General features: G+C 43.5%; 1 protein-coding gene across 1 annotated transcript in view; it reads right to left on the bottom strand.

The window, feature by feature from the left end:
- Nucleotides 1-22,780, bottom strand: part of SERINC5 (serine incorporator 5) — a 106,814-nt gene that overhangs the window by 26,718 nt on the left and 57,316 nt on the right. The window contains exons 3-7 of the mRNA XM_077139324.1: nucleotides 9,616-9,794; nucleotides 9,081-9,163; nucleotides 6,340-6,433; nucleotides 2,296-2,507; nucleotides 370-465 (exon numbers count right to left, since the gene is read on the bottom strand). Of these exons, the coding sequence (XP_076995439.1) occupies nucleotides 370-465; nucleotides 2,296-2,507; nucleotides 6,340-6,433; nucleotides 9,081-9,163; nucleotides 9,616-9,794 (664 nt within the window). The remainder of the gene's footprint in view (nucleotides 1-369; nucleotides 466-2,295; nucleotides 2,508-6,339; nucleotides 6,434-9,080; nucleotides 9,164-9,615; nucleotides 9,795-22,780) is intronic.

Here is a 22,780-nt window from a genome sequence, read left to right as displayed (position 1 = left end):
GAGGAGCTCAAGGTTATAGCGGAGAAAATGCTGAGGAGTTGGGTTATACTCCATTCCCCACTCCCTACTCCAATGTCCTTTCCTCTCTGTTACAGTCAGAGCATGATCACCAACGAAAATTAATGACCAGGTGAAAAAATAAAAGAAACAAAGCGAAACATTTGTCCTTTCCACATGCAGCAAGACTCAAAAGGAGTTTTCATTTCCACAGGCCCAGTTAAGGGCTTCCTTTAATGAAAGTCTTTATCTACCTATTTTGATTGACTACATCCCTGACAGCTACATAATAGCTTAAGGACCACACAATCCTTCCTCCCAAATGAGAATGGTCACGCCAGGGACACCCACTCCCTAATAAGACCGGCTTACCAACTTCTACAGGTTTGCTGGACAGAGCTGAGAAAGTGAGATACGTGACATAGCAGCTGATGAGTCCAGATTGCAACAACCCAGAGTGTGGCTGTCCTGGAAGATACAAGACACAAATGTAAGACAACGTTTTAAATTTCAGCAAGAAAGTACATTTATCAAAAAAAGAAACTCCCTTCCCATTGCCCCACAATTACCGCCCATCCCCTGTCCAGCAGCTGATACTGCTTAATTTGGGGCCCCAACATTCAAGGGAATAAAAGCTATCCACAATGTGTTTCTCAGATAAAACAAAAAAGATATACTGGTGGGAATGGGTGACACACTGAACCTAGCGCTGCTATTTTAGAGATAGATTCTAACACCATCAAATTCTCTACCAATACCTTATAGAGTCCTCCTGAGGCTCACAATATTAGTCCTTAAATCATAAGATCAGAAAAAATGTACCACTATTATTTATGAGATCACATAGCTTAGCAGCTTAAGTGACAGGCAGATGTCATAGGAAATGGATTCTGGTTCTAGAACTTACAGTCCAGGTGGGGGGTTGGGGGGGTGGGAACCTGTTATCTGTCAGAGGACAAAAACCTTTGGGAAAAGTGAGTAAATATGAGAGCAGGCTAGGCTGCAGAGGAAGGCTCGGCATGCACTAGGAGAAGGGCTTCCCCAATGTTACATTTAAATTGAACTAAGTGCTCAGATGCTTCAGGGTAAGGAGGTTATAATAAGAGAATTTCTCTTTTCACATGTAAAATGTTCAACCTCTTTTAATATGGGAGGCTTCAATTTTATCCAGTCTTCTCTCCAATCAAATGCTTCCAGAATTATTATTAAATTATAATTGCCAATAAAGTTGTAAAAACAGACCATTTTATAATGCTGCTCTTTGGTAGGGGAATAAAGCCTGTCTTAGAAACTAATGGTATTAAACCAAAATATTCCAAAACATTGTGCCCATTTCAAAAAGGAGGATCTACCCCAAAGGAGATTTAATCTGAATTATCAATAATCTGTCTTAGGAAATTCTTAATTGACCAATTTGAGGTATTTAATTTAATTTTAATTACATTAAAATTTAACTTTTAAAATTATTCCATACAAATCACCTTTTTAAATTACTTTACTTTAGAACAAAGGGAGTGTAAGTTCACTGGCTGTATTTTCTTTCCCTACCCAGAGAAACCTCCATGTGACGTATGTTTTTATGCTCGGTAGAGTAAGGTGCCTAACAGAACCATTAGACCAGGGACATCTGTCTCTGTAACAACAAATACGGCATGCTGGTAGAAGACATTAGAGGTCATTTATAAATGACAATTCCTACCTATCCTTTCTAAAACATTTTCAAATCCTTTCTCTCTTCCTTTTGGCTTGGAGATGGTTGTAAGCGAGGTTAGGCTCGTGTGTTTTGTTGGCTTCTGTAAAGGAGAACGTGGATCTGAGGGAGATGAGCTCATGGAACCAGCTGCTGGGCGAGCTGGGACTGTATCCCCTGCTTCCTGATGCCTAGACCACCTGCCCCGCTTTCCGGTCCATAGTCCTACAGTGAGACAGGACACCAGAAACAGCGCCTTCCTGGAGCCCTCTCATTCAAGCTTATCCAAAGATTATAGGGAAGCTCATAAAAATCACATAAACAAGAGCATTTTCCATGTAAAGGCTCCTTGAGGAAATGATTCTATAATGGCAATATCTAGTTCCCTAATTATTAACTTCACTAAGTTCAAATTTGTTCAGGTGTTTCTTGACCTGAGGCATGCTTCAGTATCATATGCAGTTCAGTGGTGTCCTGCCTTACCTGTTACCGCTCCTTCCAGAGTAAGTTAAGGAGACCATAGTTTCAAAAAGAAAACCACTGGGCTTGCTCAAAGAGACTTAGGGAAAAAAGCGTAAATAAAGAAGAGTGGAAAACACTATGCTTACGGTTTTGGACACAGGGTGAGATGGCTACCAGTGAAATAAGCAGACACAGGCCTCCGTTTACCCCCAGGAGAATTTTGTTTTCCAAGCAGCCGTCTCTCTGTGTATAAAATACTGCCATCAAAATCAAACCTCCGGCAGCAATGGAATACATGACGAGCGTCACCAGGGCCAGGCAGGCGTACCACAGCTTGTTGGTGGCTGTGCCAGCAGTCCTGTTTCTCCACGAAGTGGTAAGAGGGAGGAGAGAAGACAAGTCAATGGAGCACACAATTCTCTGACAACAGCTACCATCTCTCAGGCATTAACTAATACCATCAGGCCCCCACGCTGTTATAACTGAGTTGTCCAGAGACATATTTCAGCACTGATTATGCTCTAGGCTAAGCTAGACAGTTCGGGTCTATAAGCAAACTTCTTGATTCAAACATATTTTCTCTAAACACTAAGAGAATTCCATTTCTGACCCAAGTTTATTCATCTAATGAAATTCCCAGAATACCTTAAAAACCCCAAATCTGATTTTATTAGAGCTTTTCCATTCTGCTTATGAACCTGAGATGGGTTTTGGTAGTAGTAAAAATTGGTTCTTTGCTGGGAATCTCTCCCAGTTTTCCAGAGGCCTTTCTCTCTTTAGGGAGAAAAACAATGAACTTCAGTTAGTGAAAGACCAGCTGATTTCAGCTCTTTTGTCCGTGTACTGAAAAGGAAGGAGGATCAGCAATGACACTGCTTCTCCAAAATCATATGAAATGATATAAGTGGAAATCTTAGATTTTGACCTTTAAAAAAGAGTGGAGAATAAAATTAGCCAGGAAAAGAGTAAACTTTTCATGGAATTTGCAACAAAGAAGTAGAAAGGATCGATCTGCTTTACAGTTTATACAACTATTAAAAAGGGATGGGAGAAATAAGCAGTACTTTAAGTCTAGAGAAACTGTTCAGAAGAAAGGAGAGAGTGTCTACAAACAAAGCGAGGAGGACAGAACAGGGAAATGGGCTGAATCACAGTCATCTGCCCCGCGATTAAGTCCCTCTTCACAACCACATTTTCATAAAGCGTCACAGAGAGAGCAACCCACTGAACATTTTCACAGAACTGGAACTAATTCAAGCAACCCAGCTAAAATGTTTTAATGATGAAAATGTTACTGCGACCAGAGACAAAGAAAACATGGAAGAAAGGCCAAAACGGTAGTTGACCACTGTGTTCCTGAAGCCAAGCCGGGCACCCCAATAACCGCAGAAGTAATCTAATTTAAAGGGCTTACAAAGGAAGTGAGAACAAATGAGACTCTTAGGAAGACAAAAAAAAAATTCTAGGACCCTAATAATAATCAAAGAAAGGAGACAGAATGACTTATTTATTAAGATAGAACATCCTAACCAGAGTGGGCAGTTTCCAATTTTTTCCACTGCTAGTTTTTCGGATTATGGTATCAGTATATGAAGCTAGTTTTTCGGATTATGGTATCAGTATATGAAGGCCATATTACACTTGATTCATGCTTATATTCCTAAAATTAGTTCCAACCTCTCCCCAGACCTCTAGATTCTTCTCCTCCAGCTGCTTACTGGACCCTCCGCCTGGAGGTCTGAGAGCATCTCAGACTCGGTGGGACGAGCCTCCCTATAGCCCCATCCCCCCGAACCTGTGTTTCTCGCATCTTTCCAATCTCAGAAGATGGCAATTCCATTTTTCCCACTGTTGGGGCAGGGATGGGGGTGGGGGAACTGCAGCCACCCTTACCTGCTGTCTCGTCCAGCCATTCTCCCCACCACAGCCCACCACCCCGTCAAGCAAATTCTACCAGTCCCCCCTTCAGACTGCATCCAGAGTCTGAACGCTGCTCCCGATGGGCACCACGACGCCATGCCTCTCACCTGTACCTCCAACCAGCCTCATGACAGCACCACGGGCCCCTTCTAATCTTCCCCCAACTTAAAACACAGAGTAGATTTCCTCCTTCGTTTAAAAACCCTCCAATGCCTTCCAGACTCACCTTAAAACCAGCATCCCACCTGACCCGGCTCAGCACCACCTCTCTGATCTCACCTGCTATACTCCTGCCTCAGCAGTGGGTTCCCGCCAGGGTGGACGCCTCCTAACAAGCCCAGCACAGCCACACACAGCCCTGCCCCAGCCTCTCTCTCACTCTTTCCCAGAAGGCCCTTCCCGGATCGGGAGACAGCAGCCTGCCCTGCTCTCCACAACCCCTTGAGCCCACTTTACAGTTCTCCACGGCACTTTTTTTTTTTTAAAGAGAGAGGGAGGAAGGGAAGGAAAGACAGAGAGAAGGAAGGAAGGATGGAAGGAAGGAAGGGAGGAAGAAAGGGAAACATCTTTAAACATTTTCTTGTTTTATTGTATTTTGTTTGTTTGTTTGTTTTTTACATGGGCTGGGGCCGGGAATCGAACCGAGGTCCTCCGGCATGGCAGGCAAGCACTTTGCCCGCTGAGCCACCGCGGCCCGCCCTCTCCACGGCACTTTTGATGGTCAAACATATTTCCTGATGACTTATGATTTGCCTTCTCTCAGGAGAATGTAAGCTCTGTCTTGGCTGTTCCATGAAGACTGATGGGAGAATATTTTCTAGATTAACCTCGTAAGCAGTAATACAAAACAAAACAAAACTGCTGAACTAGACAGATTTAAATGAAATTAGCAATACTAGTGAGCTTCCTAGTTTCAGGCAGACAAAGTGACTATGAATAAATAGGGTGACAGAAGGGACTGCTGAGCCACCACCCCAAGGTCCGGGCAAGGGCACCATCAGACCACTTGTTGAAAAAGCTTGTAAACCAGTCTTATTGAGAGTTTCTAGAAAGTTTTAAAAACAACTAAACTTTTCTAAAATGCCTGTTCAAATTTGGCATCGATATGTGGCTCTAGAAAATCACTTCAGAATCAATCAAAACATTAAAATCTGAGTGAAGAAGCGAAAGGATTCTCAAGGGAACATGCTATTAATGGACAAATCAGGCACTCAGTACCAAAGATATTAATATTTTATCATAAAAGTTCCTTATTGGATGTATATGTGAAATTTTAAGAAAAACTGAGGATGATAAAACGTATTTCATCTAATAAAAATTTCAGAGTGAAAGTACTTAAAGAATTATCATGGAAAGAAGGATATTTACTTGATTAAAATACACTTCCAGCTCGTATTTTTTTTTTTTGTAAAAGCCTAATTGGGTATAATAGGTAGGTGCTTTTATTTGTATTTATTTTACAAGTAAGGAAAATAATATGGGAGAGTACTTATGTGCTTACCCACACTCATAAAGAGAGCCAAACTGGCCTTAGAACTTAAGAGGCTGGACCCCTTTCAGTTAATATTTCCTTAAAGTGAATTCTATCTTCAAGGCATTTAAAAAGACTATCATTTTACAAAGCATGACTGTATTTCCGAAATAGCATAACAAAGCTTCCTGATGAAGGGTGAGGGGTCTTTCCATTTTCAGGTAATTGAGGAGGAACAAAAATGGTGGGGAGAGAAGGTATTTCATATTTTATTTGTTAGGGAAGGTGGGGTGAACCTCTAGCTCCAAAGCATGTTTTTTGTTTTTGTTTTTGTTTTTGTTTTTAGGTGCATGGTCCGGTTTTTGAACCCAGGTCTCCTGCATGGAAAGTGAGCATTTTATCACTGAACCATCTGTGCACTCCCAAAGCATGTTTTTTTTTTTATAAGGATGGTGTATCTGGAGGCTAACAGCTTCCAGCAACTCATACCATTAGTTGGCTTAGAATCCAAATGAGAGAGTGCAGGGGAAAAGAGAGCCAAAAAATGAGGAGAAAGCAAGTTAAACAGAAGAAAGATAGGCAGAAATGATAGAAACGTAGTGTGGGAAAGGAGCACTAAATGAAGACGTACAAAGGGCAGGAGTAGAGGGAAAATGCTAGCAGACATTGTTTTGGTGTTAGAAGTCTGTGGATCCCTGGCAATACAATTCAGAAAAGAACCTTTATCAACACCTTACCGTGGCAGTTTCTCTCAGTCAGTGAGTGAGTTTGCCTAAAAGTTTTTCATAAAGGTACATACCAGTTTTTGTTCCATTTATGTGCGAACTCCACGAGCAGGATGAGCTGGATGCCGATGAAGAGGAAGCTTCCTGCAGCTCCCACGTAGCGCCAGGCTGCAAGAGATGAGCAACCAAAAGGAGATGAGGTCATGAACCCAGAGGTTTACTTTCAAACAGAGAAGAATGTCTACAGCGAATTCTTTACTGAATGCTCACTGTACATGTAGTACGTTTAATTCCCAAACGTCCACAATAGCCCCACTTTACAGATTGGAAACTAAGAGTCTGAGGAAGTTGCCAATTTATGCCCAGCAAAAGGTGTAGGTGAGATGTGAACACAGGCAGCCTGGCTCCCCAGCAGTGATCCCTGGCTCCACGCTATAAACCCTAAATCTCTAACCGATGCGGGCAATCATAAAATCCACAACCAACAATTTAAAAGCAAGAAGAAATATCACTTGAAAAATCAAGGGCCCAAGCTTTATTAGGTAAAAAGGCATCAATGTCCAGTGAGGGAGTGAGTCCTAGAGTAGCAAAATGAGGACTCGGATTCTGTTTCTGGCTCTGCCTTGGATAGAGTGCAGCACATTTCTGTGAGGGGATGAGCTTTTGCCTGTGAAAATGCCGAACTCTAGGTCGGTTCCCATTCTAAATATCTGATTCTAACATATAAAATACCTCTGTGGGGAAGAGATAACTAGTTAACAGTTTTTTGTTTTGTTTCTTTTTGGGGGGGGCGGGGTATAAAATCAAGATATACGTAATATCTTTTTTTTTTAACTTCTTAGTTTGAAAGAATTTCAAACTTACAGAACAAACGCAATAATAATACAAAACCCATTCAGAAAATCCCAATACCACCCCCACTCGGATGGATACCTAGATCCATCAACTTGGAACATTTTGCCATTTGCGGTTTCTTTTTTTTCTTTCCGTCCTTTTCTTCTATCATCTATCTACCTACCTATTTCCTAAACATCTGAGAGTAGACTGCAAACATCATACACCTTGAGCATTTAATACTGCCATGTATATTTCCCAAGGACAAGGATATTTATTCACTACGTAACTGTAACCAAGAAATCAGGATTTAAGGGATGATTTCGATTACTGAGTCATATTCCTTTTTGCTTTCTGGGATACTGGAGTAGACAGACAGGAACATCTGAAATCCCTAAATTGTAATCCAGCTGCCCTGGTATCTGAAATGTCTGTAAAAGCCCTTATCTTGTGTCTCTGCGACTGTAAGAGTGTCACCCCTCTATCTGGTCATTTTCTTGCAGGGCAAAAGCCCTAATGCTGTTGAAGAATTTGAAATCAGCCATTAACTGGCTTCAGCCTGGGACATTTGTAAATCCTATCAGCTAGATTCTGCTATTGAAAGATAACTTGTCTCCCTCCCCTTTGGCTCACACCTTCAGTTCCAAAGTGATAGCTCTGCTTCCCCTCCTTTCAACCTATGTTCTCCTGTTGAAATGATGATGATAACACTGTCTCCCCTTCTGCTTTGAACCTGCTATTTGAAATGACCTCATCTCCCCTTGCTAAAATCCTTAAAAACCTTGAGCCCACTAAACTCAGGGAGACAGATTTTGGGCTTCTTGGTCGGCTGCTCTCCTACTATGTGCCTAATAATAAACTCTTTTTTCTCTTTGAAACCCTAATGTCTCAGGAATTGGTTATTGAGTGCACTGGGCAAAAGAATCCACGGAACCTTGTGCGGTAACATAACCACCTTAAAGTACAATTATCAAGTTCAAGCAACTTAATGTTACTACAGCTTACAGTCTATATTTCAATTTTTTCATATGCCCCAATAATGTACTTTTGGCCATTTTCTCCTCCACTATTAGATCCAGTCCAGGATCATGGATTGCATTTAATTGTCATCATCTCTTTACTCTCCTTTCAAAATTACGGATATATACATACAAAATTAATTTTCCCATCTCAACTACTGGCAGTAATCACAGGCACAATGCTGTGAAGCATCCCCACCATCCTTTACCAGAACTTTCCCATCTCCCCAAACAGAAACTCCATAGCCATTATGCATTAACTCCTCGTTCCTCCCTCCCTAGATCACGTTTCAAAACCACCACATCTAAATAACACATGGAGACCTAAAACTTAGATTTTTTTAAAATGGTGGTTAAGAGAGGTACAGCTTCCTTGCTCCCTGTTCCAGCTGTGACTAAAGGTTTCATCTCAAAGTTCTCCCAATAAAGAATATAATTCAATGTCACAAAATTTCACACAAAGAAAGTTTTCAAATGGGCTGAAGGATGGCTTCCTTGTCCTAGATAGCTGCAGCAGATTTATAGTTACTGAAGAGCCTCTGTTGTATGTCTTTGGGTGTCCTGTGCTAATAGCAGTCTCCTGGGCCTCTGACCTGGCTGATGGTGCCAAACTGACAGGCCAAACTGGTTTTCAAACAAATTTTAAGTGCCTCATTTTCCCTTCAGGCCAATAACGTACAATTATCATTTCAGTTCTTCAGCCAGCCAAGTAACGAAAGGTCCTCTTGCGCCCTGCTTGGCAGGGAGGGATGTGGGCGAGGATGAAAGAGGGACAGGGAAGTGGGGAGAAGGGTAAGAGTGCTGGGTGGATAAGTGTAGGCAGGTAAGGCAGGAATTGCCTTTTATAAGTGACAAGAAAACCAGTAATTCCAAGTTTCAAAGGCACTCTGGATTATACTGTGAACCATTTTACAAAATAGGTAAAACAAAATAAATAGGTACCAAAAATAACCCATTTGTACCGTTCAGAAAGGTCTCCTGATCTGGAATGAAGAAAGCTCCTGAGCACATGGCTCCCAACAGCAGAAGTTTAAAGAACCAAAAGCTGGAATGGAAAAAAAAAAGGGGGGAAATGTATTTAAATGATATTCAAAGGACAAAAGACGTCTTAGAATGAACGCATGTCAATCCATGACTTTGTCATGGCAATGAGCTCTCCAAACAGAGGGGAAGTAATCACGTGGCACACTTGGGACGGCCTCAGCTTGTGTAAAACACCATCTCACTGCAGGGGTGGAAATGACCTGGAGAAAGGTCTTTGCACAAGAAAAATCTGCGGCCGCTGAACTTCTCAATACTGCACCAGGTGGTACAGAAAGGATTCTAGCTCGCAGGACACTGTGTGGAGACAAGTTCTTCCAGCTCCTCTAAAATCAGTGTTAACAATTGCAGCTGGAGGAGGAGCTGTCAGAAGGGAAGCGCAGAACGGACCCTCGAGCACCGCTCAGCGCTCAGCGTACGAGGAGGAAACTATCCCCGCAAAGACCCAAGGCTCACCCATTGTGGATACGGGCTCGGCAACCCTTGCTGCTGCTGATATTGAGGGTCAGGATGCAGAAGATAAAGAAGAAGCAGGCCATGCCAAAACAGACTCGGTACACCGCAGAATAGCCCACCAGCTTCTCGCACATGTCGCCAGCTTTGATGCCTTTACATATATCTTCATAAAAAGGAATCTGAGGAAAGAAAAGAAAAATGTCATCTGGTTAAAAGATGTGCCATCTCAGGGTATTCATTCAGTCTACAAGTAAAAAATCCAATTGTGGAAATGCATCATCATCTGCATAAAAAAGAAAAACATTAAAAAGGCTGAGGAAGAAAATGTTCTAAAGACGTGTTCTTAAATGGAAGACTTTTTTCATTACCACCCAGAAATTTCACTACCCTCAGGAGAGTTAAGGGTTTGACGGACATTTTTATTAGTTTACACACACACACACACACACACACACACACACACACACACACACGGCACCATATAGATAGTACATGTACACTAGCAACCTTTTAAAATAGAAGATCTTATATATTGTACTAAACCGGGTTTTTTCCCCCTTAACAATAAGCCATGGAGATTTTTCTGTATTAATGCATAACATTCTACTCCAGTCTTCTTAACTGCTATGTAATATTTTATGTGTCCTCTATATGGCTGCATCAAAGAGGACAACCATTCCCATAATGATCCCATTACTTTTGTTGGGAAGGTTTTGTTTTTGCTTTATTTTGTTTTCTTTGTGGTTTTTCTTTCTTTCTTTCTTTTCTTTTTCTTTTTTTTTTTTTGCTATTACTAACCCCAATTCAACAAATACTGCTGTGTAGGCCTCATTGTGCATATTTATATACGATAAGACTCCTGCGCTAGAAATGGGGTTAGTAGTTCAAATAGTATCTAAATTAAGAAACTGCAAGAGATAAAGCCAAATTATACTGCTAGAAGGCTGCCATCAATTTAAAGCTCACCAGTAATATTAGACTAGACAATCCATTCTTCCAACCTGAAGACCCAATCTTAAAAGCAGAAGAATAAAATCTCATTTTAATATATCCTGTCTTCATCATGAATGAGGTTCAGCACCTGTAAATTCCTGGCTATTTTTATTTTTCTCTGTCAATAAGCTGTTAATTAGGGTTTACCTTGATTTACTGGAGCATTTTATTTATTTATCTATCTATCTATCTTTTTGATAAATGTTGAGAAAAATTACAGAGAAAAAAACAACACAAAGCCAGAGGCAAAATTGAAGATAATGATGAAGAGAATTTACAGCTTCTCTCCCACAAAAGGTCTTAAAAAAAAAAAAATTACTGAGGCTATTAAAATCCCCATAAATAAAAGAAAGACTAAATTTAATTAGAATTCACTTCCCTGAATGAGGAGCCACATCCCCACTACCATAAAAAGGGATACCATCCATTATTACACCTGAATCTGAAGCACAATTTTCCAATAAGTGGAAAGATACGTGCCCAAATAATAAGTACCTTAGGCAAAAATGCATCACTTTTGAAACCCTACTTGAATAGCCCCATTTTCATGAAAAGATGCAAAGAGTTCATAAAGAAATGTCATTTTGCTTTCAGCCAGTTTCTGCAGCCAGTAAAGGCATAAACAGAGACACTGCTGTGTTTGACTGGGGAGCAAAACAAGCTAACACATTTGGGAGGTTGCCAGATAAAATACTGGACATCCAGTTAAATTTGTTTTCAGAAAAGCAATGACTAATTTTCTAGTATAAGTACATCCCAGGCAATATTTAGGACATATACAAAATAAAAACTTCTTGGTAAGAGACAAAGCTCAAAAAAAAGTCAAGAGTCCTGTTGGAAAGGTCCAGGTGTACCGTAAGAAGTGTGACCCCTATCTTATAGATAATGAGAAAACAGTATTTAAGCTGGAATACCGCTGGCTGCAAAGTAGAGGAATACCACGAAGGGGAGAAATTTGAGGGAGAAGGATACATTAGCAGGACGCTGGTTTAACAGTGCAGCTAACAGATGAAGAAGGTAAACCAGTGGCAGGAAAAAGAGATTCTATAGGTGTATTTTAGTTTCTAAACGCTGCTGGAATTGCATATACCAGAAACAGAACGGCTTTTAAAAAGGGAATTTATTAAGTTGCAAGTTTACAGTTCTAAGGCCATGAAAATGTCCAAATTAGGGCATCCAGAGAAAGATACCTTAATTCCAAAGAAAGGACTGTGAAGCTCGGGATTTCTCTCTCAGCCGGGAAGGCACATGGCTGCACGCATTCTCTCCTCATTTCAAAAGGCTTCCCCGGGGGTGTTTTCCTTGTGCACCTCCAAAGGCTGTGTGTGTGGGCTCTGTCAGCACTGAAGCTCTTTCCAAAATGGTTCCCTCTTCAAGCGCTCCAGAAAGCAACCCGACTTTGAATGGGTGGAGCTACATCTCCATGGAAACCATCTAATCAAAGTTGCCACCCACAATCGGGTGGGTCACATCTCCATGGAAACCATCAAAAAGATCCCACCCAGTACTGAATGAGGACGAAAGAGCGCGGCTTTTCCGGGGTCCACCACAGACACAAACCAGCAGCGGGTGGGATACACAGTTGGCTGTACTGATGACAAGGACGCAAATGAAGGATGTGAAGGGCTCTTTTCTTTATTTATTTTAACACACTGCTTTTTAGGAGTGAGTGGGGAGTGGGCCTGCAGATAACAAACAGTGAAATTGGAAGAACAAATCTGAAGGTTTTTTTTAAATTAATTTTTAATTTTTTTTAAATACCAAAAAATACCAAACAAACGCAAATATTCGTGACTTTTGATCATTCTGTTCTACATATATAATCAGTAATTCACAATATCATCACATAGTTGCATATTCATCATCATGATCATTTCTTGGAACATTTGCATCTATTCAGAAAAAGAAATAAAATGAAAACAGAAAAAAATTCATACATACCATACCCCTTTCATGGATCACTAGCATTTCACTCTAAATTTATTTTAACGTTTCATGGATCACTAGCATTTCATGGATCACTAGCATTTCACTCTAAATTTATTTTAACGTTTGTTCCCCCTATTATTTACCTTTATTCCATATGTTTTACTAGTCTGTTGACAAGGTAGATAAAAGGAGCATCAGACACAAGGTTTTCACAATCACACAGTCACTTGCAAAAGCTATATCATTATACAATCATCTTCAAGAAACATGGCTACTGGAACACAGCTCGACATTTTCAGGCACTTCCCTCTAGACTCGCCACTACCAAAGTTTGTTTTTTAACATGCTAGGGTTTGAGTCACCCTGGGGTATGCCTGGAAACGGCTTCAGAGCAGCAGCCAGGACGAGAAACAAAGATGGAGGAAGCACCGACACAGGTGGTAAGGGAGGTCATGCCAGTGGTTGCTGAAAGAATCGGAAACTTTAACTGTGTTTTATGTGAGGAGCAACTGCATAGCTAAAGGCTTCAGATACTGAAGTTACAGAGGATCACAAACAAACGTTATACACGTAAGAAGAAAACTGGTAATGAGGAGGTAAAATCACACCTTTAATTTGAAAAAGCTGCATTCATGACCGCAAATCCGCACCATCTCATCTGCTATGCTGGTTTATTTATATGGGATTCACTGTTCCTTGATACTCCAATTTCCCTCCTTTCTTCAACCCCATCAGGAACACCACATCAGTAACAGCTGCCTCCTGACTCTCCACCTTCGCACAACAGCACAGGGCCGCTGGCATCTCTTTCATCCACACCAGCCCATCCTTCACCCTCAGGGTCCCCACCCTATGCCCACTCCTCTCCTCTCCTCTCCATCTCTTCTCCAGGATCCCCTTTGAGGGGCAGACTCACACCAGCAGCAGGCGCCTCCAGCCTGTCACCCCAATAAATCCCTCCCCTCATTTACTCCAGTCCACAAACCCTTCAGCTCAAAGGGTAAGCATGTGGGCATTGCTGTTTCCTCCAGAATAAAAGTAGACTAACAAGTCTGTGCTCCAGATACTACCCAAGAGCTTCTTTACGCTCTGTGGGTGACTTAGCGCATTCAGCCTTCAAAAAGGGCTGAATATTTTCAGGCAACACACCTCCAGGTGGAACAAGCTGACAAGAGGACAGCAGGGAGAATCTGCTCTGATTAAATATTTGCTGTTCCAAGCTCCATTCCCGTTTTGGGAAAAGTAAACATACACCTCACCCCATCCCACACGGGTGGAGGGGCATGCCTGCCTAGGACGCTGCCTCGGGGGTCCGGCCCTGGGCGCCGAGGACACAGCCCCCACCTCACTCCCTGTGCTGCTTCCGTTCAGGCCTCCGGGAGGCACCGGCTTTCCTCCCGACCCTCAGAGCAACCAGAGCCTCGAAGAGCTCGCGCCCGTGGACTCCAACCCTAACTGCCCCACTTAGCGCGAACTTGGGCAGGCTCCACACCCTCCGAGGGGCTCAACTTTCTCATCTGCAAAATGAAGTCAGGCCGCCACCCACCTCATAAAGTCGTCAAAACAATGAAATCAGAAAATCCTCCTGAGGTGCAAACGACTGCTCTCCACACACCGTGCTGTCAAGGACCCCTAAGGCACTGTCCCGTGCACCAAAGTGGGAGGCAGGGGCTGGCCGCCCCGTGACCACACGGGCAGGGAGGGGTCTTCAGAAGCCCTGGCCGTGCCTGCAAACCGAGCAAAAGCCCTGCACACCCTACCAAAGGGTTCACTCCAGCGTAACTTTCAATGGGGTGAAGTCTTCCCTGGTTCTTCTCTTCCCAAAGGAAAACTGAGTTCTGAAAAACAACACCTATTTACCTTCTTTTCAGAGACCTAGCCACCGCACAAATACAACAGTACACAGATGTGAACCCAAACGTTTCCTAAACATGAAGACAAGTAGTAAGCTCAAGGAGACGGTACTAGAAGAAATCCACGCAATTTTACGCACACTGCTGAGTTGCTAACTGTACCCCAAACAATTTCAACCTCACAGGGAAATGACAGGGGAGCTACAGAAAGGTGCACAGGTCTTCCCAGCTAGGACCGAGAATGCTGCAAATTTAGAAAAAAAAATGTATAGACTCCGAGAGCGGTTCTTCCAGAGACAGAGCGGAAGATGAGAGTTGTGTTCCTATAATATTCAATCATTACTTGGGAGAAGTGAGAAAATGAGATATTAGATAGAAATGCTATCTTTCTTCAATTTCATTATATCAAATTTCTAGAGCACCATTTGAAAAATGTTTGGGCAGCTGAACATGAGTGACACATTAGGTTCATGAAAACCAGGAAAACTAAATCTGTAGGTTCTGTTCAAAAACTAATTTTGGGACAGAAAGCCTTTCTCTGAGTGCCTCTCTCTCCTTAATTATCTTCAGACTTTCTGTTTTTACCAGGGACTAATTCCAGGGTCAATGGAAGTGACGTCCACCCGTTTCAGAAGAGTGGTGAAGTGTGAAACACTAAAATCAGCTTTCATCCTCCCTCCACTCTGGGAAAACAAAGCTTATTTTATCTTCGAGTAACCCCCTCCATCTTGGGATGTGAGAGCTATTTTCTAAAAATAACTACTACTTGTTTTTCTTTCATTTGCATGTCAACATTTTTAAGAGAAAAGCCTCTACTGTATCATTATTAAAGGCCCAAAGAGGAACAGCAATTCCACAAAGACTCTGATTTGCTCTGACCCCCGTCACCTCCCAAATGGAGAAGTTAATGTCCCCAAATAGTAACTCTTCTGAATCTCAAAAGCACACATTAGAATGACATTTGAGGTCAGTGCTCCTCCACCAGGAGGAAACACAGTTCCCTTTGTCAGGATCAAAGAACCACATATATGACAAAAAGCTAGAAAGTGACTCTAATCGCAGTGTTAGCCAACAAGCCAATTCAGTGCAAACAAGACAAAAGGGACTGGCTAACTGCAAAGGTGAGGAAGGCGCTTCCCTACAGAAGGGGAGAGGGATCTGCTAACCTCATCTCCATTAGAGGAAGGCAGAATGTGCAACAAGAACCACACCAATTACTGACCTTGAAGGAGGAACAGGAATTAATCCATGTGAAAAATCATGTCACTTTTGAATAAGGCAAGACGAGTAGAAGTGGGGAGATCAGAATGATGGGACCTGAATAAAAGGGAGCAGAGCCCAGGACCAGAAATCCAGGTTTCTAGTTTGGGAGCTGGTTGGATGGTGGCTAGTCTTGCTTGGACAGGAAATCTCAGAAGAGCAGGTTCAGGGGAAGTGGGGTGTGATTCACTTAAATACCAGTTGCACTGGAGGTGCCTGACTCAAGTACGGGCAGACGGCTGAGCAAGGGTGCAGTGCTCCAGAAAGAGAGAAGACCTAGAGACAAGGGTTTGGTAGTCGCCAGCACGGAGTCAGCAAAGGAGACCATGAATCAAAGTGGATAAACTGATCAGAGAGGGAGGGAGAGGCAGGCAGACAGGGGAGGGCAGAGCCTAGAGCCCTGGGGAATGCAAACATTTGGGGGCAGGAAAGAAGAAGAAAATTCCAAGGAGGGAAAGATACAGAGCAGGAAAGAACGAAAAGGCTTAAGGAGCGATGTCCAACGCTGCCAAGAGGTCAGATGTGATGAGGACAGAGATGCACCATTGGATTTAGCAATGAGGAATCCTTTGGGACCTTGAGTGGAATTCTGTCTAGAGCACTGAGCGGGGAGAAGGTGGACAGCAGATGTCTCTTCTCAACTGCAGAAGGGACAGCCAGGGTGTCAGTCAGGATGTAAACCCAGTGAGTGTCTCAGCTGTGCTTTCAAGAAATCTAACTGCAAAGCTAAGCAGGGAGTGTGGTTACTAGGGTCCAAAGATTGTTTTAAATTTTATTTGAAATTATATGAGCAATACATAATATATTTTCCTTGCAACATAATGCACATTATAATGTAGATACAGATACGAGATTCCCCTTGACCACAACTCTATTCTAGACTCTTTATTGTGCCATTATTCTACACTTATTATATCTTGCATATCATGCCACATTCAACACAGAAGTCCATTTGCATCCTTTTTAACTGCAATTCCACAAACAGAATCAACCATACTTTAGTTACTGTTACCTACTGGTGGACATTTACATTGCTTCTAATTTTTTTCACTACCATAAACAACATACAATGGGTATTCTTGTTTGTATCTCTCTGTACATATATAAAGTGTTGGGGACAGACACCAAGAAGGGGAAATATAAGTCAGTATGTTTAAAAATTTTTAATCAATACAGCTGACAACGTTAAATTTTACCCAAGCCCTTGTAAAAAAAACAAACAAAAACCATCCTTGTCTCCCACAAAGTGGCCAACTGCAAAGCGCTAGCCTTTCCCGCATGACCTAAACAAGCCTCAGAGGCCCTCAGAGGCCCTCAGAGGCCCTGGCAGCTACGAGAGCTACACAACCCCCACCTCCACCTTCCCGTCTGCTGCCTCGTAAATGATTAGCTGAGCTGGGCCCATCCTGACTACTCAACCGGAGCTGAACGCTTCCTTGTTAATCAAACATGAAGAGTCTCTCCTCTCTCTAGATCTCTGAAATGGAAAGGCGCCTCCAGACAACAGGCTGCTAAAGCACACAATATTCTCAGATCTACTCTCTGTTCTTATCAGCCTTTCATTCCCACTTGCCCACACCCTGTTTTTCCTCTCTATGCAAGACAGGCCCTCTCTGCCTAACCTTTGAGAAGCTTGTGGACCTTATGATTAGAGCGCTCTCCCAAATGCAACAGTCCCTTACGCTGCCTTGCAATAATCCTTTTAAATAAAGTCTCTCAAGTCCGGATTATTTTTCTATTGGACGCTGCTATACGCTCATAGGGAATTACTGAAAATTTGGGATTGTGGAATAATAGGGAGAGTAGAAGAGAGTAACGGGGTGCTGGTGAAACAGGGAGGCCCACTACAGACCCATCTCTCAGCCAGGTACACCCTGCTCCCCCTCCAGGGTCAACATGTCTGAGGGTCTCTGTCGGGAAGCGCTGTTCCCGCCAGTCAAGGGGCGGGAGGGGTCGTGACTGGGGCCCTTAAGCCCATGAACAAGTTCGCTCCTAACCCCACAACTAAAACCGCAGCTATGGAAGTTGGACTTTGTTTTGGCCAGAACACATGGCAATTGCCCCCCGCCCCGACCCTCACAGAACATAGCGTCTGGCAGAGGATTTTGTGCTGCAAATACAACTAGTGCACAACTCTCTTCTGTGAGTAATTTTTTTAAAACCCAGTGAAATTAGAGGTTGTTTCAGAATATTCTTTATTCTATGCTACATGCTTTATATTTACAATTATGGGTAAACGTGTTTGTGTGTGTGTGTCACAGCACAGGGTTGTATCATTCATCCACTATGTCTACATATGCAGCTACTGTTCTAGGTTTTGGAGACACAACTGGGAAGAACACGAGAAAAGGCCTGCTATCACAGAGCATGCATTTTACAGAATGCTGTATACACAAAATCACGTGCCCTCTACTTTATCAAATAGTTCAAGTATTTTCATGTTTAACTTTGTATGCTTTTTGCCTTAGGTAGGACCTTAGAAGATTCCTTCTGCTAACATGCTTGGTTTGGCTCCCTAAAATGAATGCTAGTTAATTTTACCGGTATATTATTTATCATTTATTTCAAAATGACACAACCGGTATCAGAATATACCATCAAACACGTCACTAAGTTTTATTGCTGTATCACTCTTGCCTTGTGTGGTGCATACAGCCCCAACATCTGTAACTTACGCAAAAGCACGAGTACCTTCAGCACAAATTTCAAGCCACTGAAGAGTCCCCTTTTGAGAGAAGGGGAAAATAACTGCATGGAGCATGCAAAGAGTCACTGAAGATCTAAAACATGGGGGTCAGCACACTACTGACAGTCAAAATCCGCGTACAGCCTCCAATTTATGTAAATAAAGTTTCACTGGAATCCAGCCAGGCTCATTTGTTGGCATACTGGGTGTGGCTGATGTTGCACTTAGGAGGCAGGGCTGAGGAGGTGGGAGCCTAAAATGTCTACTAGCTGTCCCCGTGTAGGGAAAGTTAGCCCACCCTACTCTAAAAGGGACAACTGCTGAGGTGTAGCGCTGAGTGTAAACTGCTGCAGTACAAATGAACACTTCAAAGGAAAATGACAACTGGTGATAACTTACTCTACAGATCAAAAGCCCAAGGAACAGCAGAGAGCAGGGACAAGAGCAGTCTGCTTGGACTGCCTCCTCGCCTGGCTCACTGCTGCCCTTGTAACTGGAACTCATGTCTCAAACGGATCAAGCTCTATATCACCTATCATTTTTACAGCAGCAAACGAATGATTTTAGTGGATCTGTCTACAAAAAAAAGCTTTATGGAGGGGGTAGTAGAGGGGCTGGGGGTGGAGAACGAGCCATTTGCTTGCAATGTGCTTCTCTGTGGGTCAGAAGCTCTATCAGAAAAAAAGTGCCCACATCTGCTACACAGACACAGCCTGTGGAACCAAAAATAAAGCCCACACTGATGAAAGCCGGCATGTTGAAAGATCATTTTAAACTTATTTTAAGACTGGAAAAACAGTCTCACTGAAATTTTAAAACCACACCCCCAAAATACCCACCCCCTTGTGATTATGCTCAAGCCTGACGAAGGGGGCAACACACTCCACTCCTCCCTGGCCTCAGCTCTCAATTTCCAGACAAAGATGAGAAACCATTCTTGAATCTTAAAGAAGACCCCAAAGATGAGAAGAAACAGGCAAGTCGATTCCACGGTCTGCGATATTACCTAATGGGAGTGCACGTATTTTTAGCTTACAATAACACACACATGCATATGCATGTGGTCTAACTACCAAACTGAACTCTCCCCCCTGCAGGCCCAGCTTCCTGAGGGCAGGGACTGTATGGTACAAGCACAGCTTTGTATCCAGCACTCCCCACAGTGCTTGGCACCTGTGTTTGAATGAATGAATGAATGAATTGTGATTTAAAACTTGTGGAAGAGAATGAACTCAGATGACAGTTTAACCGAGTGACATGATTGCCTTTCTTAGATCCTGTGACAAGTAACAGGACTCAACTCTTCACAATACATTTATGCACCGTTCCTAGTCCCAGCTTTTTGAGGTCACATAATCTTAGTTCACTGCAGGCAGTACCATCTGTGTGTTCTCTCGCCCTTCGTTTCTGTAAGGAGTGGTCTGGTTCTCTCCCAACGATGAGCTCTTGTCTGTTCTATTTACCTGCAGGTGATCCGAGGGCCTACTGTGGACAGTTGGTGAACACATGCTTTTGGTGATTAAAGAAGAAAGCACTAGGAAAACTTTCATCCTCAGAGCTTATCATGTTCCTCCTCCCAAAGCCAAACCAATTTGGAAACACAGATCCAGTTAATATCTGCCTCCCACAGAAAGCTTCTGGATAAAGGATCCTCATAAGCCAAGGACAATAACTACTGTCTATTGTTTCCTGGCTGCAAACTCATTATTACTAGACAAGCAGCAGTCCTCTTTGTCCTTGGTTCAGACTCTAAAAAAGACTCCCGATAGGGTGCCCATTAAGATTGCTGCCTCGAGCACAAAACCACTTCCCAGCCCTGTTTTCCCAGCACTCGCCTGTGTGCGAAGGGTGAGGCCTGAATAATGAGTTGAAATGGGAGGGGGGCAGGGACTGTCGCTTACTCCATATGTGACGCTGTGTCTGGGAGGAATTTAGACCAGAGGTAAGATTGTTTAGAAACAGGTGTCCCCGGAGTCACCCCAATTTAAGGGGAGAAGACCCAGAGGATTTAAAAGGCCGAGCCTCAGTGCCAGCTCCCCCGCAGGGACACTCTGCTTAAGCCACAGTAAAGATTGTTTTTCTGCGTTTCCTCTAAAGGATCTGTTTGAGGTTCGATATCCCAAACCACTCTTAACTTCAGAAACTTATTCCTCAATACACCGACACACATAAGGCACAACAGACGGTGAACTCGGCTGCTGTTGAGAAGGAGAATTTCTGAAGAGCATTTTGCCTCGGCTGAATCCAAGAACCAGGTCAGCAAAACTTTTTGTTAGTCTGACACACCTTCTAACACCAAACCATAAAAAGCCAGAAAAGAGTAGAGAGTTCTGCTTGGGGGTTAACTGTTCCCATTAATAACTCCCGAGGTTAGAGCTCAGGTACAAAGTTCTCTTTCCAGTCAAACAGCGGACACCAAATCCAAACAAGAGCCTGACTCGCCAGCTACAGCCTGAATGCCTGTCCTTCTCTGCTAGGACGAATGACCTGGCTGGTTGCTCAGATCAAAGGGGAATATTTTCCTCGGACGATGTTTGTTTGCTCTGAAAAGATGGCTACAGCAAACACAGCTTGAAAGCAGGTTCTGTTTTACATGCAGAGCCCCTGCATAAGCAAATGCACGGTGTGTGGCTGCCCCTATCTTCTACTCTGGGTCAAGGGCCCACCTGAGTGCGGTGTGGGGCCTCCACGACAGGCAGGGGCAGCAGGGAAGGTCAGCTAAGAATGGCCTCCGGCAGTTCTGTCTCCAGGAAGCTGTGCTGTCTAAGGGTCGCTCCCCTGACCCACGCCTACACCCACTCGTACAGCAGGAAAAGCCCTGGTCTGAGGACAGTCCCAGGTCTGCCTTGCGTCACCGCTTTGGACAAGACACTTTACTTCCCAGGGCACATCCGCTCACCTGTCAAATGTGGGGTTAAAAGGATCGCGTAGGGCCCTTCCACTTCTACAAAAGTCTAATGATTGATTCAAATTATACTCGAAAAGAAGGTGCAAGGGTAGTTCCGTGGTAGAATTCTCGCCTGCCACATGGGAGACCCAGGTTCATTTCCTGGTCCATGCATTCCCCAAAATCAAACAAGCAAGCAATACAAAAGTATCAACAAATGGGGCTGCAATAAGGGAATATTCACATGGAAAAATAATGAAATGTGACCTCGCCATAGAGTATACAAGAAAAAAAAATTATTATACTCGAAAAGAGATGATCATTTTTTTCTATGTAACCCTTAATGCTGCATGATATTTGCTGTCTCTCCACAAGGCAGAACACTTATAAATGTGGGCGGCATCTCCCCACCCCTCTGCCATTTCTCACCTAGCTAGGTCCTTCAACTAGGACCCGGCTTGGCTGTTTTTGTATCTGCTGGGACTAGCACAGGGAGGGCTTCCCAGACCAGGGCTTAGTGTTAGGGCCTTCACATTCCCCTGGGAATTCAGGTTAAAAAGAGAAAGTAAAGCGGCACAACTACCACATTTTAGAGCCTCAGACATACTGGATATAAAGCTCTGCCAACCTCAGGACCACCTGCGTGCTGTAGGACGTCGCTGTGAAATACGGTGCACTGATGACCAGCCTTCCGAGGTCTGCTGTTTTGGAGGAAAGTGGCTTCTGTACCCATCTCCAGTCACTGCTCTGCGGTGACCCTGACATTTGGGAACGGGGTATCATCTGGGAGAAAGACAACTAACAAACAGCATCCTCAGCTCTCTCGTGCAATTAGTTTGGCGGGAAAGAGGTCTCTGGGATATGAACAAGTGAAGCTGGGGACGGTCAGGAACAGCCTAAGGGCACACAAGGTGAATGTAATGGGAGGGAGCCCGCTCGGCGGAGAGGCGGCTGACCAGACTGCAGAGCGGAAACCTAACACCGTTACGACCTGATGACCTGTCCGGGGAGAGCATGGTTGGCATTGGAACCACAAAACGGAGGGTAAAGAGAAAAAAAAAAGCCATGTCAGGGCAGACCACGGTGGCTCAGCAGGCAGAGTTCTTGCTTGCCATGCAGGAGACGGGGGTTTGATTCCTGGTGCCTGCCCATGCCAAAAAAAAAAAAAATCAGGTCAGTGAGCTCCCTGCACTGTCTGAGTAAAGGGTGCCCTAACTAGCTGTGTACATGTAGGAATAATCAAATCAGAAGTGAATGAGCTGCCCCAGGGGACACAGGGAAAGGAGAAGGGCAGAGGGCTTGTGAAGGCACCAACATGAGATGACCACTACGAAACCACCAGGAAGCCTACAATCAAGAGAAAATATACTGGCCAGGATGTGGAGAAACTGGGCCCTCACACATTGAGTGTAAAACGGCACAGCCACTTTGCTAAGTAGTCTGACGATTCCCCAAAAGGTTCAACACGGTTATCATATGACCCTGCAATTCCACGCCTAGGCATACACCAAAGAAATATGAAAAACCTATGTTCATGCAAAACGTAGGAAGCAAATC

The sequence above is a fragment of the Tamandua tetradactyla genome, chromosome 21 (genome assembly GCF_023851605.1).
Source record: "Tamandua tetradactyla isolate mTamTet1 chromosome 21, mTamTet1.pri, whole genome shotgun sequence".
Taxonomy (NCBI): Eukaryota; Metazoa; Chordata; class Mammalia; order Pilosa; family Myrmecophagidae; genus Tamandua; species Tamandua tetradactyla.
Note: the sequence above shows the minus strand (reverse complement) of the source record. Positions and strands in the feature narration are given on the sequence as shown.